This window comes from Carassius carassius, chromosome 5 (genome assembly GCF_963082965.1).
Source record: "Carassius carassius chromosome 5, fCarCar2.1, whole genome shotgun sequence".
NCBI lineage: Eukaryota > Metazoa > Chordata > Actinopteri > Cypriniformes > Cyprinidae > Carassius > Carassius carassius.
Genome location: NC_081759.1, coordinates 30,063,327 through 30,088,632, shown reverse-complemented (window position 1 = coordinate 30,088,632; position 25,306 = coordinate 30,063,327). Strand labels below are relative to the sequence as shown.

The following is a 25,306-nucleotide window of genomic DNA, read 5'->3' as shown; positions in this document are numbered from 1 at the left end:
AATAATCTAATATACTGAATAAAAATCCTAAACATTTTTTATTTTATCTTTATTTTTTTTATTTTTGTGTCAAACATTTTCTCTCTCTCTCTCTCTCTCTCTCTCTCTCTCTCTCTCTCTCACACACACACACACACACACACACACACACACACACACACACACATACATATATATTTATTTATTTATTTATTTATATATATGTAATAAGTAGCATAGGTACATTTGTAGCAATCACCAAAAATATATTGTATAGGTCAAAATTATAAATTTAGGATAGGTCATGAAGATATTTTGTAAATTTCCTTCCGTAAATATATAAAAACGTAATTTTTGGTTAGTAATGTGCATTGCTAAGTACCCAATTCAGATTCCAGATTTTCAAACAGTTGTATCTCAGACAAAACATGTTATATCCTAACAAACCACACATCAATGTAAAGCTTATTTATTCAGTAATAACAAATCTCAATTTCGAAAAAAATTTACTCTCTCACACACACACACACACACATGCGCACAAACACACGCACACACACACGCACGCACACACACGCACACACACATATATATATATATATAAAATGCACAGATTCATTGGCTCAGGACCCTAAAACCATTCACTTTAATAAGTCTAGCTTTTAAGTGAACCCAAAACACTATTACTTAGAGTTACTCAGTTGTAACTAAAGTGCTGTTGAACTGAATCCTGTGTTCCACTAACGAGCCATAACAAACATGGTGAAGAGCTCCATACATCTAAACCTGTCCAAAACAAAAGTTAGTTATACACCCACATGGATAATGCAATCAGAATGTAATTCATACAGTTCATTCAAGCAGTTTCTTAAATGGCAATGGCACATCTGTAAAGATCACAAGAGGCTCTAAATGTTTCAGAAAGGTGATCTGTGTTTCCAAAACATAAATCACATGAATTTAATGGCAGCCTGGGTTATGGTGCTTAGAAGTGTACTTTTTTTTTGATAACTAACTTGTTTTAAGAATTTGCACACTCTATTTGTACATAATGTTCAGAATCTAGTGTAGTAGACAGGAATGAAGTAAAGGTTAGCAGTAGAGACGAAGTGAAACTCACTGACCTTGCTTCTCCTGTCCAGCTTGGCTGTCCCATCCCAGAAAGTGCAAGTTAGCCAGGGCCTGTGTGATTTTTTCATCAACTGCACTGTGTTGTCCCACTGTGTATCTGTGCTCTGGATTAAACTCTGATGTTCCCGAGGCTTCTCTCTGGCTGAAATTCCCCTGTTCACAAATACTGAGCCCCTGTTCTGCTAGACTTCCCAATCGAAATAATTCCTTTGGATCGCAAACCCCATCTGTCACAGGCTTGCCAGTCTGGTCTAAATGGTTAGTCTCAGATGAAAACATTTTCTCTGGGCAGAAATTCCTTAGGATATCCTGATAGCTGCTGGATGTCAGGTTCATGAGCTGCTCTGCCACCTCTTGTGCCTCATCCCGTATGTACTCCAGAGAGAGCTCTCCTGAATTGCAGAGGAGGCTGGTGGGACCTTCCTTCGAACAGCAGTAGACCTCCACAGATACTTTCTCTGGAACATCGTGGCCTTGATGGAGAAAAGGTGAAAAGGTTCAAATATGTGAAATGATACCTCTTCCATCTGCTCATCATGAACTACATTTTGATCATGTTGTGTAAAACACACTGTTTTTGCTTTATTTTGCTTAGTTTCCCTCAACGTTCCCCGACAGATGCTTGGTCTACTTTTTACATTTTGTCATTTTTGACCCTGTCTGTGAAATCCAGGCTAAAGTCTAAAAATCTTAATTTGAGATAACAAGCATCAAAGTTTGATTAATTTCACTATGATTTCAATCTTTGACATGGCCCTACTCAGTCAATATTAAATATATAAAGGTTATATTTTCACAGTATGTTCTGCATCTTTTTGAAGGACTATTTTATGTAGAAAACAGTAAATCACAAAAAAATTACTTTAGCTAGGTTTTCACAGCCAGGGTCAAATTTGTCTTTTTGTTAAGCTTTGTTTCACAGCATCTTAAACCAAAGGCTGCTGAAGGATGGACAAGTCCTTTAATGTCTGAAAAACTAAAAACTAGGGTAATATTTGTACGTCACAGTATTGTCTTGTGTTGCGGTCTTGATTCAGGTCACATGGCAAAATACAAAAACAGGATGTTATGAACACTGGAACTTTATATTATAGGAAGAAATCAGTCACTGGCTCATTTTTGTTTTTACTGACACTTCTAAAACGATCAGGTAACATAAGCTCATATTTCTATTTCATTATGTTTTAGGACTGAACTGTTTCTTTCAGGTATCTGTTGCCTTCTAACTATTTGTTTCCATAGAAACACTTCATTACACCTCGACATATACAAACAAGTGCTATTATTGTACAGAACTATACTTTTCCATGTAAACAGGAAATCCCCTTAAAGTCCTGTTCACACAAAGGACGGTGAGCATAAAGGTAACTACAACTATAAAGTTTTAATAATCCTCCTAATTCTATGAAAATAGGTAAGACCACACCACAACTATGATAATAACAACACAGAGCTTCAACAGCATTGGAATAATTTTTCCAGCCAATATAGTTATCGTTATAGTTATCAATCTTGCAGGCCTTTACACATTCAAAGAAAATCATCGCTCTATATACACATCTTTTACGCTCTGTGATTTATTTAGTGTCTCACCAGGCACAGTGAATTTAACTGAGCCTTGATCCTCGGCCCTGTGAGCTTTGGTTACATGGTGTAGGGACGAGCCCACAAGGACAACAAAGTAGTCGGCTTCTTCCTGAACACTCGGCGACACCTGCAGCTTCACACAGACCTCCACCTGACCCTGGGAGAAAGACAATTACATCCACATTACCAAAACAGATAGAAATAATGACAAAGAGAGAAGAACGACAGAGATTCTTGTTGTTTTTGTTAATATTAGCTTGCTAATGCTATTAATATGATGTTTGGAACTGCAGTGGTGAAGTACACTGAAGACTGAGACCATATGAGAGTTGAGTCGGGTAATCCGGACCACCAATGTCTTTGATTTGGCAGAGTTTGATGAATAAGGAGGATATAAAAATGTTCTCTATTATCTCCAGCCATTTTCATTTGTTCACTGAATAATACTGTGCTCCTCTTCTACAGACTTGTTTGCATGGACATTTGGTTATACCACAGCAAAGGACATAGCCAAATCTTGATGTAAATTTAAAGCAAAAAAAAAAGAAAGAAAAAAACACCTACCCACCCACACATCAGCCCAGCTCTTAAGGCCTTAGAATGAACCATGATTTTAACACAGAAAAAAAGAAAAGAAAAAGACCTTTAACAGAAACAGTCCTAAATCCTCAAACTCATGTAAGTAAAGTTACTGCATAATGCTATTGGACATTTTATGAAAAGGTGTACCTACTTAACCATATCCTGGGGACAAACTTGCACCCAGAAGTCTTCTTGTAAAAACTGTATGAAAATAAAGTAATTAATGTTTTCTTTTAATAATTGTAAAAATGCAGAAAGTTTTCTGTTTAGATTAGTACTAGGGTGTTGGTTAGTGTTCGGGTATAGTATTTATAACTAGCTGTATATATAAAAACAAAAGGAGTCTATTCAATATCCCCATCTAGACAGGAAGATGGGTGTGTGTGTGTGTGTGTGAGTGAGAGTGAGTGAGTGAGTGAGTGAGTGAGTGAGTGAGTGAGTGAGTGAGTGAGTGAGTGAGTGAGTGAGTGAGTGAGTGAGTGAGTGAGTGAGTGAGTGAGTGAGTGAGTGAGTGAGTGAGTGAGTGAGTGAGTGAGTGAGAGAGAGAGAGAGAGAGAGAGAGAGAGAGAGAGAGAGAGAGAGAGAGCGCTTTGGGTCTTTCTGGTTTCAGATGCAGATGTTGCAGATCAACAGTACCGTCAGACTGACACTACGAGAGACAAATGAAAATGAACTGATTGTGCTGGTATTGAACCCGATTGTGAAGCAATTATTTTACTCTGAAATAAGATTCTAAAAGGAAGTGTAAACAAAGTTAAAGTACGAAGTTAAGTTCAAATATGGGAAACTAATAAAATGTTGTTTATTTCATATTGGGAGTCTTAACTGCTGATTTTTAGATTGTTTAAACAAAGTAATAAAGGTGATTAATCAGAGGCTGGACTCATTATCAAAAGTATGAGGTCATACGGTGCTCAACTCGGGTGCTTTTTCAGTAAATATCTACAAGTAGTTTGTTATTACAAATATTACATGCCTGATGTTTAACAGATCAATGGTTCACGAATATTTAAACAACTTTACAAATACTGTATATGGCTATTTGAATTTAACATGACATAATACATGTTTTAAATGCTATTAAATGAACTGTATAGTTAAGTGTTACCATCTTTATATTCATGTCCAATACCGTACCGTACTACAGAATGGTATGAACACAATAAAAAAAAGAACAAATGTTCTAAATGCATGAGAAGAAATAAAGAGCCAAAAAATCTCAAACAAAATACTTCCAGAAGCATGGAAAGTTATTCTAAAAGAATACAGGGCCACTGTGTATTTCAACACAAGCAGACAAAAAACAACAAATCCATAAGCACAATCATTCATCATCAATGCAGGCATTCACACGTGCTTAACAACACACGGTCCATTGAAATTTACCCATAATTCCATGCTCTGATTTCATTAAACAGACCCTGGATCAAAGAAACACCCCGTAAAAGAGGGAGGTGAACAGTAAATTCAGTCTCGCCGGAGGCATGTGTGTGACAAGGCACTTTTCTCTTTCTCCCTCCATTCAACATAAAGCCCCCGTTTGATTGTTTGCCTTCCTTCACCAGACGTCTCCCTCACTTCCTCTCATTTAAGAGGCCCTGCAGAAATACTGATGGAGGGAGAGAGGAGGGATACAGAGCAGGTTTGTTGTGTGAATGAGGGAAAGGTAAGGTCTCTCCTATTTCTCAGGCTCTGTATAGTATGCATAGGGATGAATGATGAGCAAGGGATTCTCTCTGCTCCTCCCCTCATTTCTTTCTTCACGCTGTCTTTCAGTTGTGCAGACTGACAGCGTTGCTCTCTCTTCCCACACAGTCCTGCTGTCGTTTCATAGCAGTAAAACTCACAAATCCTTAATCTAAAAGAATCAGCTTTAGTTCAGCTTGCAAACATTATGGGTATTGTTGTGGCCAAAATCTTACATCACAACATGAGTCATGTTTAAAAATGGTTTCTATATAAATCCTCTTGTGGTACTTTCCATTTTTAGATAATCCAGTAAAGTAAATAATAATTCAAGAAAGGTAATTGATTATTTTCTTGTTTTATTTGGAAACTAATACAAATACAAAAGACAAGATTAATCATAAGAGTGACATGAATAACTCTGATATGAGTGGAAAAAAAGCTGCTTTATAAGAAAACAAGCCAAAAATGCTGATTTAGAAAATTATGCTATAGTCATCAACAATATTTAATAAACCTCATGATTATATTTCAAATATTGTATGCAACAGATGGAACAGAGCAGTTAGCGAGTGTATATTTGGTCCTGTTTAGTCTTCTTGTCATGCTGGCTTATAAATGAAGAAAAGAGCAGACGCTGAATTACTGCAGCTACTTCTTGGATCAATGAGGGGATGTTATTGTCTCCAGCACCTGGTTGCAGACTAGTTCCTGGAAGTAAAACACCTCACTAATAATTTGGTCCCTATGGACAGCATGTGTGTTTCCTTAACGATGACATAACCAATGCCATTTGAGAAGGGTGTGTATGGGTTCTCATGTTCAAACAGGATTCCTGTCCAAATGCATGTTTAGGTAAGCATTGCTTTCAGTAGTGTCATGTCTTTTTTTTTTTACTATCTTTTTAAAATTTCTGTGCATCTTACAGTTTACATCATCTAGACTGATGCACAACATTTAAAGGGGTCATATGATGTTGCTAAAAAGAACATTTTTTGGTGTATTTGGTGTAATGCAATGTGTTTATGCTGGAAAAAAAAATACACATTTTCCACATACTGTACATAATTGTTGCTCCTCTATGCCCTGTCTTTCTGAAACACATTGATTTTTACAAAGCTCATCATTCTGAAAAGCAAGGTGTGCTCTGACTGGCCAGCTATCCAGTGCATTGTGATTGGCCAAATGCCTCAAGCGTGTAATGGAAATGTTACGCCCCCTAACATACGGTCATGCTGTGTCCCAGTCGGCACACCGGCGCACCAAGGAAAAAAAAAGTAAAACCTATTATAAACGAGGCATTTGTTGCATCCAGTGGGGACATTACTGAATATGACTTATACTGTCCTTTTACGCATTGCATCGCCGCGTAAACATAAAACCATGTCTGCATTTGTGATTGGAGAAACGACAAATCAACAAGCGCTACTCTACACTGCTTAAAACTCGCATTTGAATCGTCAGTGGTAAATCCTTTAAATATGTAAACATACTTACAGACTTTAAGTCAGAACAGCTGGCATTGTGGTCTAGTCTCCCAGGACCAGGAAACAGTCCTCCATAAAATGCGCTGCACAAATCTGAATATGTGTGTTGTAAATACAACTTAACCACTGATTTCTAGTCGTGCCTCTTTTGGTAAGCCAAACAAAGTATTTTCACTTTTGTAACGAAACACACAACATTATGCATTATACAAATCTTCCCACATCATGGCATAGACATGTGGGGGCGTGTTTGAACGAGGTATTTAAGGAAGGCGTGAACGAGTCTTAACTTTTACAAAGAATAGGTGCAACTCTAAGTGATACAGGTCTGAGCAATTTTGTTTAAATTTTTCCTATTTCAAACCAGTAGAGTTAGTTTCAGAACAATGTACCAAAGATTTAAAAGCAGAAACAAACACATTAATTGTGACATATTTACTGGCAGTTCAGTCAATTACATGACTCATCATGGATGTGCGGTACCATTATTATAAACCAATGGTATAAACCTACTATTATTTTCATGATTAATGTAAAATCACTCCTCTGTCATGAGTGTTAAACTGTTGTATGAGGGCTGAGAATTAGGTGAATGCTATTTCTGACTGACTGTTTATGTGTTCCAGTATTTCTGTGTGGTAAAAATTGCAGATAGAGATCCTCCCCCCCCCCCACATTAGAGGCTTGTGATGACCATTCATTTTCATTAATATTAAGCCATTATTAATCAGATAATTAAATAATACATCAAATACATATTTAATTGACATTAACCACCCAATATGTATAGATAGTGTAGCTGACTTTAAACAGACAATCTACCTAAACAAACAGCTCAAGCTGACTAGCTATGAAATATGAACACTGTGCAAGGCATAATCGTCTTAGTGAGCTGAAATAGTATTTCTTGAAATGTCCTTTTTATTAGAGATAATGACCGGTTGGATTTTCTTTGATCATGGTGTTCCTGTCCCAACAAAACAGAGAAGGAATGTCAAAGCATGTAATATCTCAGAATATCTTTGTGGGAGTGAGTATGACCTGGACTAATGGCTCCAAATGAGGGTAAAAATAGTATAAAGGATTTTCACCTATTTAATATTATGAAATTACAACATCTGATAAGGTAAACCACAAAAAAAAATGTGTTTGTTATGCTTTAAACCGATAAAGAGGATAAATAAACAAGATTCAAAGACAAAGCACAATAACAGGTCTTAGTGGACGTCACATTCAATATATTTAGTCAAATATTAGGTCATTAAAGCTAGGCACTAGCACACAGGGCCGATCCATAAGAGTCATTTGATCAGCTAGCAAGTGCTGAATGCTGATAACATCTTTTTATACATGGCTCATACAAAAATAGGGATGTTTATTTAGGTCAACATCAGCACAAAATTATGTTTCTTTAATCTGAAATGTTTGCATCTGCAGGTAAGTGTTTAACTAGAACAGAGTATCATGTGTTCATTGAGGAAATGCCTTCCTTGCGATTCCAACTGATATCCAAAGCAGTACACAGAAATAACATTAGAGGATTGTCCAAATAGTCCCTTATTGACTCAACATGACTCACAAGATTGCAGCTTTCCAAAGACATCAAAGAGCGTATGCTTAATTACAATTTCTGAAGGAGTCATGCCAGTCATAAGCCCCATCGCATAACACTCAGAATCCACCTAATGTAGAAGGCTGAATATTAAGACAACCAACTGCTAGCTAAACTAGTATTTTCCGGTACACAGACATAGTAATTTTCTTTCCACTAGGGCTGTCAAAAAAAAAAGAAAATCCACATTCAAATGCAAATTTGTTGCAAAAATGAAGGTCTGGAATCCATGGCAGCTTTCACTGGCAAAGGCCCATCCATGAGGCCATTTGACCGACATGTCAAACAACCAATCATAGTTCATTTCATTTCAGCATCACGTTTCAGGGCTTGGAAATGTCCCTCACTAACAGACCGGTGTGTAAAACTCTCTGACATATTTTAAAGATTCTATGCTGTGAACTATAAATATTTAGCATACTTCCAGTTGGATCAGCGTTTAGTTGATCCTCATAAGCGCTCGTCTTCACAGCAGTAAACACGACGGCTTTCTTCTTCAGTGAGGTTTGGCATCATGGCATCTTTGTTTCCAGGTGGAATGTTAAAGAATGTGACACACATGTCTCATGGAAATCTGGTTTAACTCAACCAATCCGACGATGACTTTGAAACTCCTGAAGGGTTTCCATTTTTGTGTGCCATCAGACGTTCAGCCAACGGTCCATGGGCGTGACGTCTGAGGCTGAGACTATTTTCTTGTGACCTTTACCGAGTGATTTGAAACTTGCTCTCCTTGACTGTGACTCATTAAACATTCCTCGTGGCTCTGCACAACAGGTGAGACTCGGGTCTGGCCAACAATATCCAGACACACCCTGGCACACAGGGCCATGCTTAACACACACACACACACACACTGAACCCACTCAGTTCTACTGAAGGAGCACATACAATACGGTCATGATGACTTCAGTTAATAATGTCCACACCCACTCACTTCATTTATAAAGTCATGGCAACAGCGAAGACACTACAGCAGTTTGTTACACTCAACCATAAGGACTACAGCATTTGTCTGTTTCTTCATGTGTAAACTCGCATCCAAGATGCTCATGCCATGAGCCCATGGCTGGAAAATGATAATTCTCTTCCAAGTTTTAGAACTACAGACTTTGACTACAACTTTTTATTCATTAAAGAATCCTGAAAAAATAATCTATGTGGAATATCACTTTCACCAAAAATCTTAAGTAGAACAACAAATTATTTTCTGAAGGATCATGTGACACTGAAGACTACAGTAAATGGCTGCTGGAAATTCAGATTTTGCCAACACAGAAAAAAACAGGCTACACTTTAAAATGTCCAGTTATCTCAGTTGTTTTAAATTGTGATGTTTCACAATTATTTTTTTTTGACTGTGTTCAAATAAATACAGCCTTTAGCGAACATAAGAGACTTCTTTCAAAAGCAACAACAAGTAAATTTGCCGTTAATAATTAATTTTGGTGTGAAAAAATATATACGCCTTTGGTTCATATATAAACCATTTATTCAGACTAACCTACTGATCAAGAATCACATCTTTGAAAGTGTAAAACCACATACCTAAGAACACTTGAAAGCATTTAACACGCACGCACACATACACACACTAATTGCTTTTAGCTCTGAGTGAATGAGACTGTTTGTCTTCAGTGCCGTATTGGGAGTTGAGAGTTGACACTATACAAGTCTGCTATAACTCTCAACATATCCCCTTACAATAACACATTATCCCCATCACAGTCACACACACCTTCAAAAGCTTACACAACTAACACATAGTGCCCTCTTTCATAATGAGGTCACAGAGAAGGATTGTGCGACTCTCGTTCACCCCACACACCGTGATTATACAGCTGAGCCAGCAAACGATGAAAAGGGCTTCAGAACTCACAACAGCCTCCTGTCCAGTGATCAACACCTCTCAAACATTTACTCCTGTAGACCCGCTTTCAAAGTTTTTGGTTAGTAATAAAAAGGTTGGAGGTTTGAAACGTGCAAGGAGTGACTCAGGTTTCTCCAACAGAATTGCTTATGTCAATTTGTAAAAAAAAAAAAAAATTGTTAAAGCATTATAGTGGAAAAAAAAAACTTGTAGATAAGAAACTAGATTATGTTTTCATGCCAAAGGTCATGGGTTTGAATCCCTGATCAAGCTCATATGGTTTTAACTGTATGGCTTGTATATACTGCAAGTGACTTACCATAAAATAGGCTGCCAAATACACACATATAAATGTCATTTAAGCCATTTCATTAGAAATTCAGGTTGAGGGACCTGTAAATAATTACAAAAAGGTGGAAAAAGACTTTAAAAGTAGTGTAATGTTTTCTTAGTAATAATCTAAGGAAGTTAATGAATGGAGAAAAAGAAATAACAGCAGGTTAAAAAAGTTGAAAGTCAGGTCACAAACCTTAGGGCTTAGAGAAAGCATTTTCTTTTGGTCTCTGTCACAATTAATACAAATAATAAATATCCATGAAGGTTAAACCCCCAGAAATTTGAATTAGGAAAAGGTTTGTGAGTTAAAGGTATAGTCCACCCAAAAAAAATTGTTTTTCAGGTTTGAATTGACATGAAGATGAGTAAATGATCACAGGACGTCTCTTTAAGACACAACTGTACTTATTTGCAAACAGACAATTTCACAAGACTAAGGTAATGAGCAACTGAAAACACAAACTGTACCGCACCATTTGTATGGCAGTTAGACTTTGATTAACTTTCCGTTCATGTTTTCTATATTGAATGTAAATGCAGTTATGAGAGACGCTGTCCACAAAATGCAGAAGCTGGGATGAACAAAATAGTTTCTAGAGTAGTTTTCGCTCATGCATACACACGTGTATGTAAAGTCAGAAAATGAAAGGACAGATCCTAAAGGAATAATGAAAGAATATAATTTTATAAGTTAAACAGAGAGAAACAGGACATCTGAAAAAAAAACGGAGAGAAAGAAACGTGATTGCTCTGTCAGACTCACATAAAGTGGCACCTCTCCCCTGCTGAGCTCCATTACTGCAGCAGCACCTGAAAAGAGAAAGTACATATGTATAAAACACACCAAAGACACACACCCACAAATACACCAAAAACATCTGTACAAATAACTACAGTTGAGCAGAACAGACCCTCAAATGTGAGCGCTGCACAGTACGTGGAAACCAGTTTTCAAAACTCTGAGAGAACAAACGTCTATTCACCACAAAAACAAAACATGACATTTTAACTGAACGCTGGCTCAGAGGGAGAAAGACAATATAGTACACAAGCAACAAAAAGCCACTGGAGAAAGAGTATTTGACTGTCCATTATGGCCAGTCATAAACAAACATGAAAAACAAGGGCATCACAATGAAACCTCACTGTCTGTCTGTTTGTCCGTCCTTTCATTTCGCTGACTCATAGAGTCACCTGACTTCTCTTTTAATTAGGCCAAATCCTCAGAGAGGGATGGGAACAAAAACCTTGCCTTTTAATTGGGACATGTTCACATGGCTGTGCAGACAACAGAGGGCTTAATCTTTTGATCCTCCAAATGTCAGAACACAGCGTCCATCAAAACGCAGCCCTCTCTCTGTCTAACTAACTGCTCTCGGCCTGAGCACCGCTGACGCTGAGAGAGCTGGGCCAGATAGACGACACGTGGAATGGATGTGTACTATAATTTGTGAAGTTGTGCTTTCAACATGTTAAAATACTTCAAATGTTAACAACTTCTTAAAATAAAAGAGGTTTTTGAAAAGGAGTTATTTTTTGATCTATACAATGAAAATCAATGTGGTCCTTTTTTTGTGGTCCACAGGAGATAGTCACACAAGTCTGGATTGACATGAAGGTGGGTAAATGTCCCTTTACTCATAAGATCTTTAGATGAGCATTTGGAGTGCTGCAGGGATGATCTAATTTTGTAGAAGAAAGATAAAGTTTGGCCATAAATGAACGATGGTTGAATGATTTTAACAGCACCATCACAAAGTTTCAGAAAACTAATATTTAATCTTTATTTAAAACCTACAAGTCAGAATGTTTGAGTTAGAAAGGTTTGCAAGAGTGTAAATAATGTTTAGACAAACAAGGCGGTAAAATAAAATAAAACACGAAACATTTGAGCACTGACTTTGGGACAATCAATGGAACCAAATATCTAAAAACGCAGACTTGTTTCCAGGTTTTAAGATTTGTGACTGGGTTGTCATACACCGATGGTTTTCTAAAGAACCAAAAAAAAAAAAGAAAAAAAAATGTGTTTGTGGAAATGGTTCTCTAATGGCACCAGACTGTAAAAATATTCTAGGTTTTAGCTGCAGTCTTTCTTTTTAAGAGATTATTCTGGAATGGAATGGTTTGGTCATGGTCACCATGTTATGCATTTCAGACATCAGTTCTTTCTACACGTCTACAAGTTGGACAGGTGTGAATCACAAAAAGTGTAAATTGTGTGACATTAAAAACAAGAGTCCTGTCTGTTGTTTTCACAGAGATGCTAGCGTAATGGCTGACTTTTCATGAGACGATGACGTCAGCTGTAACTCAATACAGCCTACAGATCCAATAACGCATACACTCACACACAAACACTCTGTGAGACAGAAACCATGAAAGCTGCATAGTTAGTCCAACACCCCCGGTGAACATATCCCAAATGTATTTTGTATATGAATATATGTGCGTGCAAGACTGAATGCGTAAATAAAGAAAACATGAAACAGATGTTTGTTGTCAGATGGTTTCACCAGAAGCTCAGAGACTCATTAGCTGCGATCAACCTTTAGATAGAGACTGAGCCACTGTTACAAAATCCCAACCAGCCAGGCCCCAAACTATGGGAACGAATGTCTTCTCTCCATCTAAACCACCACAGTATTCCAGCAGGTGCTTTGGAGTCCAAAAATGATGGAAAAATTATATTTTATGAGTCTTTCTAGATTGTATGCAGGATATATATATATTTATTTATTTTTTTAATGAAAAGAGCAATTACACAGTACTTTCACAAACTCTCTCTCTTTTAGTTTTATCTGGAAGGCATTAAAGGGGTTTGGAGTGTTATCAGGGCTTTTATGGTGTAATTGCCACACCTTGCTGTTTCAAAAACAAATAGCCTATGTATGACTAACTCTATGATACCAACTAAACTGACATCTCTTAAAACACACACACACACACACACACACACACACACACACACAAATAGACTTCATGAAACTATTTCTAAAAAAAAGACAAGATAGGGGAAATAAACAGCATAAAGGGAAAATGCAAACAGAGAGAGTGAACAGAGAGAGAGAGAGAGAGAGAGAGAGAGAGAGGTGCCCTGAGTGACCGGTGTGTGCTTCGGTTTCTCTTGGTGAAATCAAGCTGACTTCAGTCAGACGCACTCAGATTCCACCTGCAGTCTACTGACACATGCCAGATGTCCTCTTTATCACTGTGTGAAACCTTTAAATCCATCACAATTACAACCTTTAACAGGTCAAAATGGTAGCAACAATAAATATGAGGTTTTTGAGCTTGCACTTAAAGTCTGGTGATGGGGTGAAACATACACAAGAACTTATAAAACTTTGGTTCCCAGCACCATTTAATGATTCAGTGTAGTGTGTTATGGGTATGGCTTTGCACAGAACAAGTTCAAAACAGCATTGTTATCTTTAAGTGACCTATTATGGGTAACAATATATTTGGTTGGGAGTCCCCAACAATAGGTTGACATGCATGCAAGTACAAAAAACACTTTCATTGTCTTATAATGTGCATTTCTTTTTCCCTAACTTGCTCAATGACTCCTATACGACTGTCTCAATGATTCATTTTACCAAACCTCTCCTTTGCGTGACTCTAATCTGTGGTGATTGGTCCAATCGGTCTCATTTCCCTTTCATCATGCCTGTAATATATAAGGTCCTATTATGCTTTTTCACTTTTTCAACTTTATTTAGTCGTTAATGTTGCTGTTACAAAGTTGCAAAGTTCAAAGTACACTTCAAAAGGAGATATTTTATTTAACAGAAATCACTTTTCAAAAACTACAATGATCAAGTCCAACGTTTTACTATAACACATATTTTCCAGAATTTGTGATGTTACAAATATTGACGAAAAAGGGACAAGACCTGGTTGTGCTGCACTACAAAATGCAACGAGTGTTATCACTATGTCGGAGACGTGCTAGTTTCCAGGGCAGACGAACTTAGAGTGGTTACAATCACCCAGGTTTAAATCATGCTCAAATTTTTTTGATTTTGACGTAATATTTACACGGAAGCTTGCAAGGCAGCTATGGTAAGGGGCATGACATTTTCCAACCAGGCACCCAGTGGAGCCAATCACAACACACACTGGCCCAGCTAACCAGTCACAGCACATTTCGTATTTCAGAAGGCGGGTCTTCATTTGATAGAGGAACAGTCAAGTTCTTTCGCAATGATTTTTTAATGTGACACAATGCGTTTACGTCACCCACAAAGCGGAAGGAGACGTAAGGAGTCAGCAGTGTTTTGATTTGAGGGCGTGGGCTGCAAAATGGAAGGGAGCAATGGCAATGACAATGGCAATGAGCAAAGAGAAACAAATAGGAGAAAACGACTCAAAATGTCCAAGGTTTGGGATCAATTCATATTGAAAAGTAAAGAGAACGTCGTGGTGTGTGCCCATTGCCAGATAGAGCTGGCATACCACAACTAGGGCCCTATGATTTCGGCAAAACAGAAATCGCGGACGGAATCGCGGAATCCAGTCATAAAAATGGAATTTACAGTTTAAAGTGGAATGGCACGGAATTTGCCAAATTTTTAATTAATTAATCAAAAATAGGTCATTTGACAGTTTGATTTGAGTAAAACTAGCGTCATCACATATACAGAACTGTAAAGGTATTCACGTCAACCAGTCAAAATAAAAGTCCGGTTTAATTTAAAGACAAGTGTTTGCCAGAAATGTTCGGCAGAATGTACATAGCCTACTACTACTTTTTTAAAGGTTTAATCACAACATTTCTTCCATGTTTTATTTTTAATGGTAAATCCCCTTTGTTTACCAAAAAATTAAGTTAGCTTAATTTTCAGTAATTAAAAGATAAATTAAATGAATGTTTTACGCCTTAATTTGATAACCAGAAAAATGCAAATACACAACTGAATTTCCGAGGGGGAAAAACATTTCATAAGGCTATTTTAAGAAAAAAAATTAAGTTGTTTTATGCATTTAAATAATTATACATGTTAAAACACAGAATAAGGTAGCAATAAACACATATGGTGAATAAAAAATAAAACATTTCATAGGTCCCTAAACGTAATTTTTGTAAAACTTTTAATAAATTGATGTGAAAATGTTTAAGTTTTATGATTTTAATTAATTAGACATGCTTTTTGATTAATACAACTTAATTTAACCATGAAAAAGGAGTGGAGAAAAATTTTAACACAAAAAAAATGGAATCCAGAAAAATTAAAACAGAAAAAACGGAATTTGGAAAAAAATTAAATGGAATTTGGGAAAAAATAAAATAGATTTCATAGGGCCCTACACAACAGCACATCGTCCATGCTGCAGCATCTCAACAGAAAACATCCACTCTACTCACCCGGGACAAGGTAAATTTAATGTAGCATTAACTCAATGTGATTGCTAGTCGAGATGAATGCTGTTAAATAAAGTATGTTAACTATGTAAGGTACACCCCACGACGGGCAGTACAATTATGTGAAAATATACTGCACGCGGATACGGAAGGGCCGTTACACCACCAGATTATTTAACGGTTTAGTTTATACCATGGCTGCCAAAGGAGTTAATTTACTGCCCAAAAAAGTTGTGAATGGCTTTTACGATTAAATACTTTTTTTATAATATGAAAGAATGTGAAAACGTGCATGTTGGTTATATCACTTTCAGTTTTTAAATAACGTTATACATTTAAATTTATTTTACACACTCAAAGCATTAGCCCATGATTGTATATCAAACATTGCATCTTGCAAGTTATCGCATATCACATTTTAATTCAATATCGTGCAGCCATAATACAAATTATTCTATTATTCACAACTTTTTTGATACTTTCTTTATACCATGCCTCTGAATACTCAGTTGATACTTTTGTTTGAATACTGAACATTGAATACAAGTTATAATCATGTCCCTAAGCCTAATGTGCTCCAATTTGAGTCGTTGTTAATTTTAGTTTGATTGCCATGAACAAGATTTATAAATGCACAGCCATTAACTTACTGTATGATAATGATATTTTAGCTTAGTAATCAATTTTTTTTCACCTCTTTTTCAGTAAATCATCACAGCTTCGTATGGACAGATATGTGCGGACATCTACTTCATGTTCCACTGAGCAAGCAGCTGAGTTTTCAGAGAGCATTTTAAACATGATTCTCTTGTTCCAAGTTCCTGTCCATGTGTATTTGCCTCCTAAATGCTACAAAAATGCTACCCTACATGAATGGCACTTAAATGCACTTAATTCATCTGTCAACTTTGTTATTGTTCACAGTACAAGTACAGACAGAGAAACAATGGGTAATAATTAAATGTTTATTTTTGATGTAGGCATTGCATTCTATGCATTTAAAAAATAAAAATTATTTTTTAAAATTAAAATTACTAAAACTTTAACTACAATGCAAAAAAGCTAGCCTATGTAATGCTAAAATAACAATGGTTCAGTATGGCAATGCTCTATTGAATATTCAATGTACGATGGAAGTGAACTGGGCCAAAAAAAGCCAATAAAATTTATTGTTTTAATAATATAGTTGTAAGACATAGTGTAGCCTATGTGCAACATGATTTTAGCACTGAAAAAATAACCTGTTTTACATCTTTTAAGAGTGTTTAGGCTTTAAAAGAATAGTTAATGCAATGCGTTTACGATACTTCAATATGCCCCAGGATACTAACAATGGATTAAATTATTCATGGTAGTCAATATTAGGCCACAAACATTGTTGATTAAGCTTAACTTATATTCAGCTTAAAAAATGTATGTGAAACAACATTTTCTGTAAGAAAGCCTAAAATGTGACTAGACTAACATTAGTCTTGTGGGATATTCGTTAGCTACCCTGTAGGCCTGTGAAGCATTCTTTTGTTGCTTCTGTTTGCTCAGTATTCAACAGAGCAAAGAAGAGAGACAAAGACTGATGAGGAGCGCACTTCAAAGTGCCTTTCATGCCAGACCCTCCTATTTCTCTTTCTCTGGCCTGAAAGTGAGGGCTGGGACTCTCTCAGGCCATGCCATTCATGCAGGATACAACAGGAGAAGGAGGAAGTTAAAATCACTCCTGATTACCAGGACACAATGCCTTCACCCCCTCTTCTCTCTGCGTCCTCCAGTTTGGCTCTGATGCAGCCAATGGCCTCAAGTGTGTATCTAAAATTCTGTAAACATAATCATGGCTGCAACCTCAACATTGTACAATCAAGTGCTTAAAACACTTTTGATGACAGCTCTGCTAGCTAGATGGCAACAATCATAATACAGTTTCAATTGAATGGACACAACTAACTTGAGTCTGATTAGCGAGGAGTAATATAGCTCTGTCACAATGTCATAACCACCATAAAACTGTTTAACTGCATAGTCTGGGTAGAAAGTTTATCTTAAGGGTCTTCTTCCTTGTATGCACTAATTAATTCAAATTCACACAGGTTAAAGTTAAAGATACGAGTAGGGTTTGTGTTAGAGTCACTGCAGGGCTCCAAGTAAACATACAGGGTATACATACTGCATGCAGATCTGATGTTTTGCAACTGCCCCACACAATTTCCCAATTTTTTTCCACTGTTATCAAACACTTCTTCTTAATGATAGCAAAGTGTTTGTTTAAAAGAAAGAAAGAAAGAAAGAAAGAAAGATTGAGCCTTCTTGCTCCCAAATTGTTTTAGCTTAACCATTCACAAATTTGGACATTTACATAGATTCACACATACTCATGTATTCATTTACTGAGGATATTTCATATTTTTTTACATTCTCCAAAATTATGATTTTCAGATTTCTAAATCAGAATATTATCTTAATCTGGTTATGGCAATAGGTTAAAGCATGACATCAATAATAATAATAATATAAATCCAAAATATTCTGTGCATGAAAACACAGTCTTTGTTATTGCAACTGCATTTGTAGTAATATGCAATATGAATAACAATGGCACTACGTGGCTAAAAAAAACTACACTAAAACCAATGGTTTCAAAGTTACAACCTATCCTGATAAATTCATTTAAATTTTTCACCACTTTAAATAAAATCGAGCACAAATGACAGACATTATTTAGATTAAATTAATGCAAACGAGGATATTGCTATAATACTAATAACATATTTACCGTGCTCTCCAGTTCCCATAGCTGCGACTGTCAACTGGCTACAAACAATGACAGCTTTCACTGGAGCTTCCTTTTTCCCGGCAAAACTTCACCGCAATTCCAAAACATTTATACCATTATTCGAGGGCGAAAAGAAGACTCCATTATAGAAACCGTGAGGGGGGAAATACTTCCCAGCACTTTATTTATCGAAAGTGCGTCCGCACCTGTACAAGACATGCGATAACTGAGGTCTTACCTCACTCCATACGACTGTAATCCCTTCAACTTCCAAAAGTTACTCTTTCAAACTGCTTGTAAAAAGTATCCCGACTGCTTCACGGTCAGTACATCCGTGTGCGTGACTTACACTTGTACACAATGCCGACTGTTTTGAATTGACACACGGGTTGTGGATGCACCACCGGTCCTCACTCTCTTCAACGCCGTGTGTGATCATAGCCCTGCCCCCCCCAACGAGCACGTCAACCAATCCTACTACGGTAAAGGGCTGCCTTATGAATATTAAGTAGGCTACTTGACTGAACACCGCAGAAAAGGTAATCAAGCAACGTCATTAATATTCAAGAGCTAATCCTTCGTCATAGTAGGACTTGTAAGTTCAATTAGGAGAGCGAGAGAACTACAACAGCACAGTCACGTGTTTAGGGACTATACACTGTCAGGCTGGTTTACCTAGAAGACTTGAGGCCTTGTTAATCCTTAATTTGTATTCATCATGTTCAGACTTGTTTCAAACACAGATTGTAAAACTGGTGTTTAAGATCCGTATTTAGTTATTATTTAAACATACAGTATAAAGCTGCTAAGAGTAATAATCTTTTGAAAAAGTATACTCCTTATAAACAGGTTTTAGCCAGGTAGATGACAATACATTTGTACATTTTAATGTCTTTTAAATTTTTATTTTCAGAAATGCAGAGGCAAAAAGGTGTCATGCATAAAATAATATGTAAAGAACATAGAGACTATTAGGTTCTATTCTTTTACCTTCTATTATAAGATCAAACCTGAGTGATAGAGAGCACAGCTGAAACTAACCTCTCTGTTTAAGCCAGACATAATCTATGTTAAATATCAAAAATCATGCCTGTGAAACAGAATATACAACCATATCACTGTTAAATCCTAAATCATCTAACACCTACTGTGCCTGGTCGGTATAGCTAGATAAAAAAAAAACATGTCAAGATGTGTCACTCTTATGGTCAGAGGATCAGTTTACACAAAGTGCCCCGGCAATTGAACAGGAAATGGAGAGGAAGTCAATCAGTGTGCCCACCCTTCCTGTCTGTTCTCCAACAGGCTGGAATGAGTCCAAAGATCACAGGATTTTACCAGGAAACCCATCAGAGTCTGTGCTTTAATCATATACAAATAGAGTGCCACCTAGTGGTTGATCAGTGGCAAGCTGATTGGAGATGTTTAAGGAGTTTAAAAAAATTGTGTATGAATCTGTGGGAAAGTCATGCCATTCTTTATTCTTGTGAATCCTTGGCATAATTGAGATAGTAAAATAGAAAGCAGAATTCTAATAGGTAATAACATTATTTTGTGTCGTAACATGAATAAATGAAACAGTCAAAATATGCCCCCTAATGTTTATAATGAAGGACTGCATGAATTCATATTTTTGAAAGACAAATGTTTATAGGCGTCTGTCCAAATTTTGTTAATTTTTCTTCTTCTCTGTGAACCTCTGGTTGATTTTGCTGTCTAATCTAACCTGGAAAAAAATAACAATAAAAACAGACAGTAGCAATTGTGATTTATTTCTCACTCAATGCTGTGATTATTTAAAGGCAAACAAAATCACAGAAAGAAATAACGAAAAAGTAATGGATCGCACAACATGTCTGCTTATTTATTGTATTAAAAAAAAAAAAGTTTTGATTTATTACTTTTTTAATGCGCCAGTTATCATTAACCTCGTGTCGTGATCAAGCTAATTGTGAGTTTTAGTAATATGAGTTTACACTGCCATCTTCTGGACATCACTGCACAATGAATTCAGAACCGCAAACTGGCATAGCCTATTACTTTTACTATTTTTACCATATCATTTTAAAGCAGAAATAGTAAAGTGTTATGCTACTATCCTGTTCCGAATTAAGTGACCTTTAGCCCATAACAGGTCTCAAAGGGTAATTTTTTGTTATGTTTTATTAAATAGCTACTGATGAAGAGTAAAGAGAAGTAAATATATGTAAATATAAAGGCAGAAAGGGAAATTTTAACTTACAAACCTACAAATGTACAATTCTTTCATTTATTTACTCATACAACTTTCTTTGACAGACATCTCACAAAGCAACCAAGCATAGATAATTGACTGTAGTGAAAAGTTCAGTGGTGACATAAAATGTGACTTTTAAAGTGGTGAGAACAGAGCGAAGGTATGAACAGTTAAGAGAATTTATAAGTACTTTGACATATAAAAAAAAGCCATGTTTTGATTGGTTTTACGATTTTGGCCTCACTTGAAAATTAACAGTCAACATTAATGCAACCGGACAGTCACTGCATGAGGTGGAAGGGAAGAAATCTCCCACAGAGCAAACCACCATCCTTCCTGTGGACTGGAGCTGGGCTGTGACCCAAAAAGTGCCTTTAACCCTCTGATCTCTCTAGTGAGCAAATGCACAAACAACACCAACAAACAAATAAAAAACTACAGAAACAGTCCCCCAATCACAATCTTTCTATCTGACTAGTGGGATCACGGCATGGTCCACATCCTCGCTGTGAAGAACAGCAGGGGAACCCAAAAAGACTGGGCACAAAAGCTCCAGCATGATTTCTGAATAAAGGAGAAATCCTGTTGACTGGAAGAACATGCAAGGGTGTTCAGGGTCTCACGTTATCGGCATATATTCAACAGGCAAGTCTCCCACTGCAGCCCCCCTTTGGCTCCTGATTTAGTCACACCATCAGCCCTGAATGACAGATCCCCAATCTCCCATCAACCTCCTGTTCTCACATCTCAGAACATAGAGAGACAGATAAACTAAGGGGGAAAATACACTTTGGACACTTTATAGGTCAATCAGTTCCCAAACAGTACTATCATCTAATTAGTTATGTTTGACAATATAAGACCAAACGACAGTTTACTATGGTAAAATAAAAACAACAAAATAATATTACTGTTCAGGCCAAACTGGCAAGTGCACAGCCAACATTATATCTGCAAAAATAAACCAACAGGCTGAAAACTGTTGTGGTGTGTATTCTTTGGATGTTGTTTATTGTAGATGTGTATCTGAAAGTTGAAATCCAAGTTTAGACCTAAGTCCAAATTTGACCCAGGTGTCCAAAAACATGATCTTTGGGAACACAAGAGCCCACTCATTTCATGTAAACACAACTGCACTCTGAGTGGCCTTTCAGTCAGGCAACAATCTCTCGCTCCGGCTGGCCTGAGCCCTCCATTGGCACAGCATTGAACACAATCACAAGTTACATTTCACAGCACTTTCTTACAACTTTTCAACTCCATCAGAAGTCACTGAACTGGAGAACTGTACAAAGAAGAATTCTCTGGATCAGTGAAAATAGGAGATCATTTTCTACTAAACACATAAATATTATATTTTAATGAAACGCTTTGTTTCCATTTTTGCTTAGAAAATGTAACACTTTCACATCACACATTTACTAATGTTATTTTTTATTGTTCCAAAAAAAGAGAAAGAAAAAGGAAATGAAAAAATGAAAAAAAAAAAATCAAAATGTACGTTCAATTTTAATCTTTTACTTTTGTGATCATTTATTTAAGTGTAAGACTTCTATCATCATTATGCAACTCACTGGGAAAACAATGCTTCCTTTTACTAATTCACAATAACAATACACTTTGTGATGTTTTAATGTCAATTATGACTTTTAATGTAAGAAATTCAACGTTATAACTAAATTATAACTTTGCACTTTTTTTTTGGTGAACATGTTCTTAGCTTCCATAGTTATGTCTTAATAAACCTTCCTAATTATGTCATTAAAAACACATATTTATAAAATAATAAATTCAAGTGCTCACGTGCATTACACAAAGATGCTTTCCCCACATGTTGATATGTAAAATACTTTGTAGATAGGAAACAAAAGTTGAAAGTTGAAAGTTGAAAGAAAGAAAGAAAGAAAGAAAGAAAGAAAGAAAGAAAGAAAGAAAGAAAGAAAGAAAGAAAGAAAGATTTACTATGTCACAGTCCATGGCTATTTATATTTGAATAAGGAAATACAAATTATGTCAGACTTTGTCAGAATTTTTGACCCTAGTCATGAAACTTGTTAACATTAATAATGATCTATCCTAAGCAGCACAATATTGCTGCATATTTTCAAACCACCCTCCATTTATATTGTCAGTGCCTCTATAGCATAATTTTTAAACTATTAATCTCCTCTAAGGTTCAACAAAAATTTTCAACAAATGCTACATTATGTCTGTTTGTGTTGGAACAGATTATAGTGGGGGTTTTTTCACTTGGATTAATCAAATTCTTCAAATCACTTCTAATCCTATCCGGCATATGAAACAGAGTTTGATTATTCTGTTAAGTGCTGTAATTCAAACAATGCAAATTCATCCTTTCGTATTTGTCCAAGATCATAAATACTTAAGATTTTGTAATCTATTGGCTGAATCAGCATTATTATTTTGTTCTTTGTAATTATAGAAACAGGTAAAATTATTGTCTAGAATTCCTCTATTTAAGATGTTATATAGCTTTGGCATTTTCATATATAAAGCAAGTGCATCTTCTTTGGAGTTTTGCACATGCAGTAAACAAACAATCAAGATATTCTCCTTGCAACTCAACAGAGTGTGGTTCAGTAGCTGAAATTAGCCTTTATGAAAATCATTGCTAATATCATAGAATATGGTTGAGCAGGGATTGGGATGAAATTTACTTTCAACTGAAGCAGGCCTTCCAGAGCCAAAAAAAAAAACAGATTAGTGGAACATAAACTGGCTAAGTCCTAAACAAGAGCTTAAAATGCTGCCTCATCCCGCAAAGTCTTTAATCATGCAGTTAAGAAATCTCCACTTTGGAGCTTTAGAGGCATGTGTGTGAGTTAGTTTCACAGTCAACTCAAAACAAACAAAAAAGTTAAAGCCTTGAAACACGAGTGGTCAGAGTCGAGCAAAAACAGCAAGCAGCTGAATTAGATCCTTCAGATCAGCTTCTCGCAGAAAAGCTCTCTGCACACAGCTCAAGCAGAGCGGTTGAAATTGTTTATATTTACATATTCATCTTAAATATTTTATTTGTTAAAGCTTACACTAAGACAACCTAGTTTATTACAATGTACAAAACAATGGCAAAACAGTACTGCAGTCATTTTTAAGAACATTAGGATCTGTTTGTGTCCATGCTATTCAACATATTACCAAAGGGGTCGCTGCTCTCTCAAATGTGACCTGAAGTTTTCTGTCTTACAACTCTCCTACACAGAAACAGTGAACTTTAACATCGAGGATGATGAAAGACAGACAACAGAAAGTATATATATTTATATATAGTTATTTAATTTATTATTTATAAAATTCTTTGACAAAGAACACAGTGATTAATTGACCTCAAAAGCATTTCCATGTGCAGTGTGTATTTAAAGATTGGGGCTGAAGGTTGGTAATAGTGTCTGTTTCAATCACTGGCATAAATTCCTTCATTTACACAGGGGTCTGGACAAACAGTGCACTAGAGAGTTAGTGAGAACACAAAAGTGAATGGAGCTTAGAGGCTGCTAAAGCAGAACTTTGACAGGTTGTGTAGAAATATTAAGTATATCCCATATAATCTGATTAGCATTGTGCAACCAGAAGGAAAAAAATAGCAATATGAATGCATGATCGCATAATGGAATACAAAATCATAGAGGCTATGAAGTATGAAAATAATTTCATTATATGATAAATATGAAATGCCATAACATTCAAAAGCACTGGATAGTGAGGATAAAACAGTGAAGTTGAACTGCTTTCTTCTTTTTATGAAAAAAATAAAATAAAAAAATAAATCATGCATCACAAAAAAACAAATGTTTTTCATTCATAATTTTCATATTGTCTTCATCAAATATCCCTTACATATTACAGTGAGAAATGCAGCTGTCTGATTCAGTTCTATGCAAGTGGAGAATGGAAATGTTATTACTATCTGGATGTTTTTGCAGTGGTTTGCAGTGGGACAGACTGTAGTCTACTTTATTTCCTTTTCAGTTGTTTGGACCAGATTTTACATAAATATTTAGGCACTCGGTTCTGAGAATGGCTTTGATAGAGGATTACATATCCAGTGACCACTAATTCCAAAATTACTCAAATATTTTGTAATAAACAAATGACAAGAACTCATGCTCACACATACTCAAAAAAAAAATAAAAAAATAAAATAAAAAATTCATAGATGGCATGGAAAATTGGCTTCAGACTCCAAACAAACATAGGCTATCACTCATGTTAGAACTCATGTAATAAAAATAAATAAATAAATAAATAATAATAATTAAATTAATACAAATGGGGGGGGGGGGGGTCAATCAAAAATTCTTGCAAATGTGAATAGTTGGATAATTGCAAGGCAGGTAGACACCGTTTAGTCATTGCAGTTTCAAACCATTAGAGTGAATTCAGGTCAGTTAGGGCACTTTTTGCCATTGAGATGAATGGATTAAAAAAGGCTCAATTATCCTAAATTAAACCAAAATTTTAGAAGAAGGACCGTTTTGATAAAGTAATAAGTGTAGCAGGGTGTTTCTTGAAAACTTTTAATTCCCACATATGATTTTATTTATTTATTGCCCTTTATCTTTAGATTATATTATATTAGAGTATTGTTTCACCCTTGTCAAAAATCCAGACTTTCATTATGAAAATAATAGAGATCAAAAGCTTAAATTT

At 36.0% G+C, this 25,306-nt stretch overlaps 1 protein-coding gene across 5 annotated transcripts in view; it reads right to left on the bottom strand.

The window, feature by feature from the left end:
• LOC132141222 (rho guanine nucleotide exchange factor 28-like) overlaps positions 1-18,829 on the bottom strand; it is a 58,170-nt gene extending 39,341 nt beyond the window's left edge. For all 5 annotated transcript variants that reach the window (XM_059550546.1, XM_059550547.1, XM_059550549.1 and 2 more), the window contains exons 1-4: positions 18,638-18,829; positions 11,034-11,080; positions 2,704-2,854; positions 1,104-1,583 (exon numbers count right to left, since the gene is read on the bottom strand). In XM_059550546.1, the coding sequence (XP_059406529.1) occupies positions 1,104-1,583; positions 2,704-2,854; positions 11,034-11,066 (664 nt within the window). In that variant the 5' untranslated portion in view covers positions 11,067-11,080; positions 18,638-18,829. The remainder of the gene's footprint in view (positions 1-1,103; positions 1,584-2,703; positions 2,855-11,033; positions 11,081-18,637) is intronic.
• Between the last annotated feature and the right edge of the window lie 6,477 nt (positions 18,830-25,306).